This window comes from Zingiber officinale, unplaced genomic scaffold (genome assembly GCF_018446385.1).
Source record: "Zingiber officinale cultivar Zhangliang unplaced genomic scaffold, Zo_v1.1 ctg41, whole genome shotgun sequence".
Classification (NCBI taxonomy): Eukaryota; Viridiplantae; Streptophyta; class Magnoliopsida; order Zingiberales; family Zingiberaceae; genus Zingiber; species Zingiber officinale.
Genome location: NW_024589943.1, coordinates 33,254 through 46,067, shown reverse-complemented (window position 1 = coordinate 46,067; position 12,814 = coordinate 33,254). Strand labels below are relative to the sequence as shown.

The following is a 12,814-nucleotide window of genomic DNA, read 5'->3' as shown; positions in this document are numbered from 1 at the left end:
ATCTTGATGTTTAACTTTTTTTTTTTTTTGTTCAACATTGTCATAGTTATCAATTTTAAACTATTTCTAACATTGTATTATATCTTTTCAGGAGCGTTGATATCTATACAACACTATCATCATATATCCAAACTAACACTCAGGTATGTTAAATAAATTCATAATATTATATTTAATATGTTACTCATAATTGTGTATTAGATTATTCTTTGTTTTATTAGTAATCTATCATATTAACATTTTTGCAGAATTGATTACTACTCACTAGCTTATGATTGGATTTTCTTTGCTAGAAGGTGTTGTATTGTGTTTTTAAATTTCAGATGTTGTAGTACTATATAATCAGTGTTTATGGTTGGAGATGTTTGGATATTTATCTTTGTTGTTTGATTGGATATTTTTAGTTTTGTGTTTGGATTATTGTTATTGGAGATGTTGTAGGAATGTATTGTGCTTGGATTGGATATTTGGTTTGATATTTACATTCATATATTATTTTGTATTGTTATTGTCTAATTGTGTATGTATCGTGTTGTTTGAAAACCATTGTATGTGATGGATTAGATTAATATGAAATGTAAACAACGATGACTACAAAAACAAAATGGTGCTTTTGAAATTTTCAGGTATTAGAGACGGAATATTAAAATTCCATCTCTAATTAGAGACGGAATTTTAATATTCCGTCTCTGATTTCACCCTGGAAATTACTATAATATCGATACCTAGCGATGGAACTTTAATTTTCCGTCGCTGAGTGACCTGAATTTGTCTGAAATGTCGATAGCTTGCGACGGAATATAAAAAAAATCCGTCTCTAATTAGAGACGGAATATTAAAATTCCGTCTCTAATTACTCTAATTAGAGACGGAATTTTAATCTAACTAGAGACGGGATTTCATGGTTAGCGACTGATGATTAAATTTCCGTCGCTAAATTTTAGAGACGGAATATATATCCCGTTGCTAAATTTGGAGACGGAATATATATTTCGTCTCTAACTAGCGACGGAATTTAAAATTCCGTCTCTAAATACAGCTAGCGACACAACTCATATCGACGTAGTGAATCCGTCGCTAATCTAGTTTAGCGACGGAAAATTCCGCCTCTAATGCTGGATTTTTTTATAATGTAATCATATGATTTTTATCAAATCTTTTTAATATGAGACTTTGATTAAACTCCAACACTCCATTTTCACCGTATCAAATAATTTAAATAAAAAAATATTAATCAGGTAGATCATTGATTTAATTTTATAAAAATTTTCTAGTACTTAAGATGATAAATTTAAAAATATTACGAGATAATCAATTCCGTGTTAATAAAAAAATGTAATCCATTTTGAATGGTCTTTAAAGTAAATAACTCAATCCTTTGAATTCCAACGACGTGTTCCAATTTGATACGTCAAGTTGAATCGGACCATCCATAATCAACTACCCCCAATAAATTATGGAAAAAAATCGTCCCGCCTTTATCATAGTTGGTGTAGAAATTAATACCTTGGTACTATAAGAGTTATAAAGTGATTTTAATTAATTTAAAATAATTTTAATAAGTTAATAAAAATATTCTAATAAAATAATATTATAATTTAATAATTTTAATTAAATTGAATTAATTTATTTTAATATTTTCTAAATAATTTTAATACAATAGTGCATTTATATATTTTATAAAAATAAATAAATAATTTTAATCATTTTAAAATAATTTTAATTAAAGTAAATTATTTTAATGTATTATAATTTTATTTTCGACCAGAGCAGTTGCTAATTGAATCGATTTTTTTTTTATTATTCTAATATTTATAATAGTAATAGTATGAAAAAAAATCCTGTTAAAAAATAATTGTGTTCAGGAGGGTAGGAAAACATTCCGAAGAATTGACCGATCGTTCGAGGAGTGAGATATCGTGAGTCAATTTAAAAAATATATAAGCACTCCTCCCTCTCCCCTCAATCTCAACGGGGAGTTTACTTTCCGAAAATAGAAGCATGAGCAGCGTCCAAGAACACGCTCCCATTGACACAAACAGATGGTCTCTCGCCGGGACGACTGCTCTAAACTTTCCGAAAATAGAAGCATGAGCAGCGTCCAAGAACATGCTCCCATTGACACAAACAGATGGTCTCTCGCCGGGACGACTGCTCTGGTCACCGGAGGCTTTAAGGGAATCAGGTAGTTACTGTTAGTTAGAGCCCTAGAGCCAATCATTTGATGATTGTATAGACTCATTGTATCATATTCTTGTATATTAATAAAGACATTTGTTTGGTTATTATACTTATTTGTATTAGTGCCAAATAGACTAAGTATAATAGCATCCTTGAGTAGAAGGTTCATACCTATATCAATCGATTAGTTGAATCGATAGTGAGATGATATAGGGAACATTACTCTAAATCATTCCTAGTCGAGTATTAACATTCAGGGACAATGTTAATACAATAAGACTAGCATGTAGGTCAGCTCGATGACTTGATCTCACAAGTCATGGATATAGAGATATCAAGCTGACACATGGGTATGCATTAGAGAATGTATACTGAATGACCCGCCATGAGAAAGTATCATGGATCGTTATATGAGTGTCATATACTTTCTCATGTGGCTATTAGTATGACTATTAGTCCTTAGACCTGAAGTCACCATGGATCCCTACATAAGGAGTTATGTACTTTGGTTTCGTCAAACGTCACCCGTAACTGGGTGGACTATAAAGGCGATTACTGGATATATAACGAATTATGCAGAGGGATGTGAGTGATGTAGATGGGATCTATCCCTCCTATATGACGGGAGTGATATCGATATTCTTGATAGAGTAAGACCACGAAGTATATGGCCATACCCAAATGAGTCAATATGAGATATTGAGCTCATTTGATTGAGTGAATCTACTTGGAGTTCAAGATTTAGATTGGTCAGAGGATGACACGGTCTATGCCTCACATTGATCAATCTAGATGTCTAGGATAGAAGGACACTTGTCATATATTGTGAGGAGTCACAATTAATAGTTATAAGGTGATGTTGGATCTCAACATTCTTGTAATTTGGGTAGCAATGATGTATTGCTAGATGCCGCTCATTGCTTATGTTTCTAAAGGAGTTTAGAAACATTGCCAACGTTACAAGAGCCTATTGGGTCACACACAAAGAATAAGTGGATGGAGATTAGGTTCATATGATGAACCAATTGGATTAGGTTCATATGATGCACCAAAGATTGGATTCGAATTAGACTTATTGAGTTAGACTCAATTAGATTCAATTGTTGAATGAGTCTAATTTAAATTTGATTCATTGAGTCAATTTATATTAATGAATTGAGATTCATTAAATTGAAATTGACTTGAATCAAAGGTTGGATTTAACTCAACAAGGAAGAAATTGGTCAATTTTGACTTGACCAAATGGAATTTGAAACATCAAGTTTGACTTGATGTATTGCCACATCATAAGGATGACTCATCCTTGCCATATCACCTCCACCTCATGAGGTATGTCACCTCATGGGGGTTACACTCTTCCCTTGGTTTTAATGTGGCCGGCCACATTAATGAAGGGGGTTACATTGTGTGGCTGGCCACACTAATGGTAGGGGGGTTTTGATTTTGTGGAGTTATGTGTGCATTCATTTTTTCTATCATCTTCTTCCTTGCTTCTCCCCTCTCTTGGCTGGATGTTGCCGTGACTTCCATGGTGAGGAGAAGGTGGTTGAGTGAGTTAATCCAAGAAGTCCAAGAAGAAAGGTAATATTTTTAGAGGAGTGTATTGTATTCTCTTCTTTGCTTTCCTTTCTTCTTCCATTCCCATCCGAGAGCCCTAGAGAGAGTGGTAGCACACTTGGGGTCTTTCTTCTCCATCCTTGAGTGCTAGAGAGTACTCCTTGTTCGTGTGGATATCACTAGAGAAGTATCTATCTTGATACTTTGGAGATCCGACACGTACCTTGGACAAGCGGGATTTTGCGAGGGCACGCATCGAAGGTAAAATGTTTTCTTTGTAGATCTACTGTAGATCAAAGTATTAAAACTCGTACTCTTGTTTTCCGGAAATTTTCCTTGCACGGATCTACGGCTTTGGGTGATTCGGGGTTTCCGCGACGCGAAAAGCGGTTTTCGCGACCCGAAAAACCCAACAGTGGTATCAGAGTCACGTGCAAGGCTTGTACGAGTTTAATTTTTAGTTTTATGAAAACTAAAGTTTCTGTAATTTTCTGTAAAATTATGATTTTTATAGTTTTTATGGGTAATTTTTCCGTAGAAGCGAAGCACAAGTGTCTCGGCACTTGTAGGCTTCGGCTACCGGAAAGATTTTTCCAAAACGACTTCGTTTTGCCCCAAATCCGTTTGGGACAGCGGGCTTGGGTGCCATTAGATCGCAAAGGAGCAACTCATGATGGTTAGATCGTGGGTAGGGGTACTGCCCCTAACCTCGCAAGGGGATTTGCTCCGCGATTGCACCCGAAATCGCTAAAAACGAACCTGTCGGGAAGATTTTTCCGAAACGGCAATGTCTCGACCCAAATCGTTTTGGGACAGCGAGTTTGGGCGCTGTTGGATCGCAAAGGAACCCTCGCGATGGTTAGATCGCCGGTAGGGGCGCTGCCCCTGGCCCCGCAAGGGGATCCGTTCCGCGATTGCGCCCGAAACCGCTAAACGGGACCGTCGGGAAATTTTACTCGTAAAAATTGTAAAAATTATTTTTAAAATTATAGGAAATTATGAAAATATATAATTTTGAATTATATATTAATTTTGTGATAGTCATGGCCCAAAAACCCAATATGATTGGATTGTGTTGTAATTCATAATACAGCCTGCGTGTCGTTATGTGTTTGCGCGTGTTGTATGTTTTATTTTTCCGCGACCTGCGCGTCGTGCCTTTCTCTTATATTCTTGTTGTAAATTAGATTTAGATTCAAATGTAACTCGAGTTTCAAATTGTAATGTACAAATTGGAGCGGTGGAGGGTCCACACGAGATGGAGTTCCGAGGCGGGCACGAGCAACACAAGGTGGTCAAAGGGAGGAGCTTGGAGAAGCTGTTGACCCCAGGTTGACCATTCGATCTTCTCATTGGCTTGAGAAGATCGTAGTAGGGTCATGACTAAATCAAAAATATATTAATTAGTTAATTGCTTATGTATATGATGCATGTTTAATAAGTAATTAATTAATTAGTGTCTTACGATTAGATTAGATTAGATCTAAGTCGTGTACATGATGCACCCTTGCGATTAGATTAGATCTAAGTCGTGCACAAGATGCATCCTTTTCGATTAGATTAGATCTTGATCGAACCAACTCTAAATGCCTAACCGTGCCGTGATACCTATCATTACCTCGATCACATGTATTGTTGAATCTGCCAAAGTAGAGCAATACATATTATCTTGGTAGGGTACGGAGGGACAATCTTGGTCCCGCCTATCAACGCATGGGTGAATACAAACTCAATTAGATTGAGTATTCCTAGTTACTCGGTTGGATCGAGTCAACTATAGGCATTCTTCCAATAGTTGGAATGATAGGTCAAAATCACATCTATATTAACTCTCGGGCGTATTAGCCAAAGCTAACTCGAGTTTTAATATAAATGCGGATATTGATTTTATAAACAAGAGTTGCATAGAGATGTAATTGGTAATCGTTACCTACCGATCATACTAAGCCTTGGGCGTATTAGCCAAAGCTAACTCAAGGGTTAGTATGATGTGGATCTTGTCCCACAAGAATTATAGAATTCAGTGGGAGCATCATTTAATTAAAGGCCTAATTAAATGATTTTAAAAGAATATGATATTTATTTCTACAAATTTTCTGTTGTAGATAACCATGACGTCGAATACGAACTCTTTCTCCCTGCGTTCTGTCCTTAAGAAGGACAAGCTCAACGGAGCAAATTTCCTGGACTGGTACAGGAACCTGAGAATAGTTCTCACTCAGGAACGTAAACTGTACGTTCTGGAGCAGCCCATTCCGGAGGCTCCTCCTGCCACTGCCACGCGAGCTGACCGGGATGCTTACAAGAAGCATCAAGATGACGCATTAGATGTGTCCTGTCTTATGCTCGCAACCATGAACTATGAGCTTCAGAAGCAACATAAGTTGATGAGCGCTTACGATATGGTTGAACATCTTTGTCAAGCAAGGCACTGGAAGAGGAACTCCAAAGAATACCTGGAAGATCTTACGAAGAAGAGAAATAAGATTTCTACTTCAGGTATACATGTTATAGAAGTCAACCTCTCTATTTCTTCATCGTGGGTATTAGATACCGGATGTGCTTCGCACATTTGTACTAATGTACAAGCGCTGAGAAATAGCAGGGCATTGACGAAGGGTGAGATAGACCTACGAGTAGGCAATGGAGCACGAGTTGCTGCTATTGCTGTAGGAACTTATCATCTATCTCTTCCCTCTGGGCTTGTACTAGAATTAGATGATTGTTGTTATGTGTCTGCCTTGACTAAGAACATAATTTCAGTTTCTTGTTTGGACAAGAAAGGATTCTCGTTTATAATAAAGAACAAATGTTGTTCTGTCTATTTAAACGATATGTTCTATTGTAGTGCACCTCTAATAAACGGACTCTATATTCTAGACCTTGAGAGCCCTATCTATAACATAAATACCAAGAGGTTCAAGTCAAATGACATGAACCAAACCTACCTCTAGCACTGTCGCTTAGGTCATATAAATGACAAGCGCTTATCCCAGCTCCATAAGGATGGTATGCTGGACTCATTTGATTTTGAATCATATGAGGTATGCGAGTCATGCCTACGAGGCAAGATGACCAAGACTCCCTTTAGTGGGCACAGCGAGAGAGCGACTAATTTGTTAGGACTCATACATAGTGATGTATGTGGCCCTTTCAATGTTGCTGCTAGAAGCGGTTATAGGTACTTCATCACATTTACTGATGACTTCAGTAGATACGGTTATGTGTACTTAATGACACATAAGTCCGAATCCTTTGGAAAGTTCAAAGAATTCAAGAATGAAGTACAGAACCAGCTTGGCAAGAGTATTAAGATACTTCGATCCGATCGAGGTGGAGAATATCTTAGCCATGAGTTCCGTGACTATCTAGCTGAGTGTGGGATTCTATCCCAACTCACTCCTCCTGGAACACCACAGTGGAATGGTGTATCCGAACGGAGGAATCGTACCTTATTAGATATGGTACGATCTATGATGAGTCACACAGATCTTCCGACATATCTATGGGGATATGCTCTAGACACGGCAGCTTTCATACTCAACCGAGTTCCATCAAAGGCCGTGATAAAGACACCATATAGGATATGGACTGGGAGAGATGCCCAGGTGTCTTTCATGAGGATTTGGGGTTGTGAGGCTTACGTTAGACGTCAAGTCTCAGAAAAATTAGGACCCAAATCCGACAAGTGCTTTTTCATTGGATATCCCAAGGAAACTAAGGGATATTACTTCTACATTCCCAGTCAGCACAAGGTAGTTGTGGTAAAGACTGGGGTCTTTCTAGAAAGGGACTTTGTTTCTAGAAAGACTAGTGGGAGCACGTTCGATCTTGAAGAAGTTCAAGATGCGAATACTAGCACTGTAGCCTCGATGGAAGTTGAACTGGAGCCACAAAGTGTTGTGGATGATGTTCCACAAGGAGTTGAGGAACAACAACCGGTTCAAGTAGACATACCTCTTCGCAGGTCTGATAGGGTATGTCGTCAGCCTGAGAGATACTCATTTCTCTTGTCTGACCATGATGACGTTATGCTTATAGAGGATGAGCCTACCACCTATCAGGAAGGTGTGATGAGACCAGATTCCGAGAAATGGCTAGAGGCCATGAGATCCGAAATGGAATCCATATACATCAACCAAGTATGGACTTTAGTTGATCCACCTGAAGGGGTAAAACCCATTGGGTGCAAGTGGGTCTTTAAGAGAAAGACTGACATGGATGGACTTATCTATAAGGGTCGCTTGGTAGCTAAAGGTTTCAAGCAGATTCATGGTATTGACTATGATGAAACCTTTTCTCCAGTAGCGATGTTTAAGTCCATTCGGATCATGCTTGCTATTGCAGCATACCACGATTATGAGATCTAGCAGATGGATGTCAAAATCATATTTTTGAATGGAAACTTGCTCAAGGATGTGTACATGACACAACCTGAGGGTTTTGTAGATCCACGGCATACTAGCAGAGTATGCAAGCTGCATAGGTCCATTTATGGACTAAAGCAAGCTTCTCGGAGCTGGAATCTTCGTTTCGATGATGCAATCAAACAGTTTGGTTTCATCAAGAACGAAGATGAGCCTTGTGTCTACAAGAAGGTTGTAGGAGATATAGTTGTCTTCCTCATATTGTATGTGGATGACATACTACTCATTGGGAAGGACATCCCTATGCTTCAGTCTGTCAAGACCTGGCTAGGGAGTTGCTTCTCAATGAAAGACTTAGGCGAGGCATCCCGCATTCTAGGGATACAGATCTATAGAGATAGATCTAAGAGATTGCTTGGCCTAAGTCAGAGTACATACATTGACAAGGTACTCCTTCGGTTTGCCATGCAGAACTCCAAGAAGGGATTTCTGCCGATGTCACATGGCGTGAGTCTTTCGAAGACTCAAGGTCCCTCTTCTAGAGAGGAGAGAGACCGTATGGATCAGATCCCTTATGCCTCAGCCATAGGATCGATCATGTACGCCATGCTATGTACTCGACCTGATGTCTCGTATACTTTGAGCATAACGAGCAGATACCAGTCAGATCCAGGTGAAAGTCACTGGATAGCGGTCAAGAATATTCTTAAGTACTTAAGAAGGACTAAAGAATATTTCTTGATATATGGAGGCAATGATGAGCTAGCTGTAAAGGGTTACAGTAATGCTAGTTTCCAGACCGACCAGGATGACTATAGATCGCAGTCGGGGTTCGTGTTTTGCTTAAATGGTGGTGCTGTGAGCTGGAAGAGTTCGAAGCAGGACACAGTAGCTGATTCTACAACAGAGGCCGAGTATATTGCTGCATCAGAGGCAGCAAAGGAGGCAGTTTGGATCCGCAAGTTCATCACTGAACTTGGGGTGGTTCCTAGCATCGCTGACCCAGTTGAGCTCTATTGTGACAACAATGGAGCTATAGCACAGGCGAAGGAACCTCGCTCACACCAGCGGACCAAGCACATACTACGGCTCTACGAAATCATGATGGTCACACTAGGTCATTAGGCCTTAGAGCGTATACTGATTGGCACTAGTGCTAGTGGGAGATTGTTAGTTAGAGCCCTAGAGCCAATCATTTGATGATTGTATGGACTCATTGTATCATATTCTTGTATATTAATAAAGGCATTTGTTTGGTTATTATACTTATTTGTATTAGTGCCAAATAGACTAAGTATAATAGCGTCCTTGAGTAGAAGGTTCATACCTATATCAATCGATTAGTTGAATCGATAGTGAGATGATATAGGGAACACTACTATAAATCATTCCTAGTCGAGTATTAACATTCAGGGACAATGTTAATACAATAAGACTAGCATGTAGGTCAGCTCGATGACTTGATCTCACAAGTCATAGATATAGAGATATCAAGCTGACACATGGGTATGCATTAGAGAATGTATACTGAATGACCCGCCATGAGAAAGTATCATGGATCGTTATATGAGTGTCATATACTTTCTCATGTGGCTATTAGTATGACTATTAGTCCTTAGACCTGAAGTCACCATGGATCCCTACATAAGGAGTTATGTACTTTGGTTTCGTCAAACGTCACCCGTAATTGGGTGGACTGTAAAGGCGATTACTGGATATGTAACGAATTATGCAGAGGGATGTGAGTGATGTAGATGGGATCTATCCCTCCTATATGACGGGAGTGACATCAATATTCTTGATAGAGTAAGACCACGAAGTGTATGACCATACCCAAATGAGTCAATATGAGATATTGAGCTCATTTGATTGAGTGAGTCTACTTGGAGTTCAAGATTTAGATTGGTCAGAGGATGACATGGTCTATGCCTCACATTGATCAATCTAGATGTCTAGGATAGAAGGACACTTGTCATATATTGTGAGGAGTCACAATTAATAGTCACAAGGTGATGTTGGATCTCAACATTCTTGTAACTTGGGTAGCAATAATGTATTGCTAGATGCCGCTCATTGCTTATGTTTCTAAAGGAGTTTAGAAGCATTGCCAACGTTACAAGAGCCTATTGGGTCACACACAAAGAACAAGTGGATGAAGATTAAGTTCATATGATGAACCAATTGGATTAGGTTCATATGATGCACCAAAGATTGGATTCGAATTAGACTTATTGAGTTAGACTCAATTAGATTCAATTATTGAATGAGTCTAATTTAAATTTGATTCATTGAGTCAATTTATATTAATGAATTGAGATTCATTAAATTGAAATTGACTTGAATCAAAGGTTGGATTTAACTCAACAAGGAAGAAATTGGTCAATTTTGACTTGACCAAATGGAATTTGAAACATCAAGTTTGACTTGATGTATTGCCACATCATAAGGATGACTCATCCTTGCCACATCACCTCCACCTCATGAGGTATGCCACCTCATGGGGGTTACACTCTTCCCTTGGTTTTAATGTGGCCGGCCACATTAATGAAGGGGGTTACATTGTGTGGCCGGCCACACTAATGGTAGGGGGGTTTTGATTTTGTGGAGTTATGTGTGCATTCATTTTTTCTATCATCTTCTTCCTTGCTTCTCCCCTCTCTTGGCTGGATGTTGCCGTGACTTCCATGGTGAGGAGAAGGTGGTTGAGTGAGTTAATCCAAGAAGTCCAAGAAGAAAGGTAATATTTTTAGAGTGTATTGTATTCTCTTCTTTGCTTTCCTTTCTTCTTCCATTCCCATCCGAGAGCCCTAGAGAGAGTGGTAGCACACTTGGGGTCTTTCTTCTCCATCCTTGAGTGCTAGAGAGTACTCCTTGTTCGTGTGGATATCACTAGAGAAGTATCTATCTTGATACTTTGGAGATCCGACACGTACCTTGGACAAGCGGAATTTTGCGAGGGCACGCATCGAAGGTAAAATGTTTTCTTTGTAGATCTACTGTAGATCAAAGTATTAAAACTCGTACTCGTGTTTTCCGGAAATTTTCCTTGCACGGATCTACGGCTTTGGGTGATTCGGGGTTTCCGCGACGCGAAAAGCGATTTTCGCGGCCCGAAAAACCCAAGAGTTACATTCCTCAATCGAATACTCCATCTCTTTCCATCTATATTTTTCTACTCATTCATCAAGCTTAATTTAGGTATGCGATCGTCGAGGAGCTCGCCAGACTTGGGTCGGCGGTGCATACTTGCGCCCGCAGCCAAGCAGATCTGGAGAAGTGCCTGCAGGAATGGCGCGGTTCCAAGCTCAAAGTCACCGGATCTGTCTGCGACGTTTCGTCCCCAAGCGAGAGAGAGAAGCTCATGGCGACGGTGAAGTCCCAATTCGACGGGAAGCTCAACATTCTGGTATTAATTACACCTCTCTTTTTTTTTTTTCTTTTCCTCCCCTTCTAAAACCTAAACAAATTAAATCTTAATCTTCTTCGTACGTTTTGCAGGTTAACAATGCAGGGACAGGGATCTTCAAACCGGCGATGGAGCACACCCCGGAGGATTTCAAGCTCGTGATCAGCACAAACCTGGAATCGGCGTTCCACTTGAGCCAACTCGCTTACCCCCTCCTTAGGGCCTGTGGAGGCGGCAGTATTGTGTTCATCACCTCCATCTCTGGCTTCATTGGCCAGGATTATCTGTCTGTGTATGGATCGTCCAAAGGTACTTCTTGCACATTGTTCATTGAATTTGGTTTAATCATTTGGAAGATGAACTATTTGCATCGATCTTCTTCTTCTTCTCTATGTTTTTTTCCCCATTTGATTAGGAGCAATAAATCAACTGACGAGAAATCTTCCTTGTGAATGGGCCAAAGATAACATTAGAACCAACAGTGTAGCTCCAGGATTCATAAAAACACCACTCGTTGACATTGTAAGTGAACACAGCTTTTTGTTATCTAGAAAAGAAAAGATTATCTGCCAAAAAAATAATAGATATTGGCGGATGAATATGAATTTGTTTGTTGTGGCAGTTTCTGGAAGATGAGGAATTTGTGGCGAGGGAAAATCATCGCGTGCCTCTTGGGCGTTTGGGGGAGCCGGAGGATGCGGCCGGCGTCGTGGCCTTCCTTTGCCTCCCTCCTTCTTGCTACGTGAATGGTCAGGTTATCGTCGTCGACGGAGGCAGAATTGTCAACGGAAATCATTAAGTAGCTATGGAGGTATCTTTGAATAAGGTGGCCTGGTGTTTGGGATTATGTTCTTAAGAAGATCTTGAATAAGATGGTGTTGAACTCTTACATTTAAGTTATTGAGTGGAGAATTATATGTAATAAATTGTAATATATGTGAGAGTTTGAATTGGACTAATATATCTCTTGGTTGAATGATTTCATCTATAACTAACTTTGATAGTTAATTGAATGAAGAGGTGTATCTTTTCATTGTTGCATCCATTAGTTTTAGACAATTCGTGAAAAATATACCAATTTCTCTATAGATATTCAGATTTCTATAGATTTCGTTATGTTTTGGCAACTCAAAATTTTTGCTAGCTAGATATTGTGCTGAAGGGTTGTATCTTGGGGGTAATTTGCCAATAAAACTCATTAGCAAACTTTAAGTAGTGAGGGCAAATAAAACTTTAAAGGAAAGTATTTTCATATGTCTCAACCTAAGCGTTTCGATACACCACAAATCCATTTCCACCTTAG

The 12,814-nt window shown here is 39.1% G+C and overlaps 1 protein-coding gene across 1 annotated transcript; it reads left to right on the top strand.

Moving 5' to 3' along the window:
- The first annotated feature begins 2,084 nt into the window (after positions 1–2,084).
- LOC122037436 (tropinone reductase homolog At5g06060-like) lies at positions 2,085–12,524 on the top strand. The gene is made up of 5 exons (XM_042596909.1): positions 2,085–2,185; positions 11,304–11,511; positions 11,604–11,820; positions 11,927–12,033; positions 12,134–12,524. The coding sequence occupies exons 1-5, from the start codon at positions 2,091–2,093 to the stop codon at positions 12,308–12,310; spliced, it is 804 nt and encodes a 267-aa protein (XP_042452843.1). The 5' UTR covers positions 2,085–2,090; the 3' UTR covers positions 12,311–12,524.
- The last annotated feature ends 290 nt before the right edge of the window (positions 12,525–12,814 follow it).

Excerpts from the sequence above, each read along its gene's own strand:
- LOC122037436 (XM_042596909.1), top strand. The coding sequence starts at position 2,091 with ATGAGCAGCGTCCAAGAACATGCTCCCATTGACACAAACAGATGGTCT. Across the intron at positions 2,186-11,303 it reads GGAGGCTTTAAGGGAATCAG|GTATGCGATCGTCGAGGAGC; the intron begins GTAGTTACTGTT and ends AGCTTAATTTAG. Across the intron at positions 12,034-12,133 it reads AAACACCACTCGTTGACATT|TTTCTGGAAGATGAGGAATT; the intron begins GTAAGTGAACAC and ends TTGTTGTGGCAG.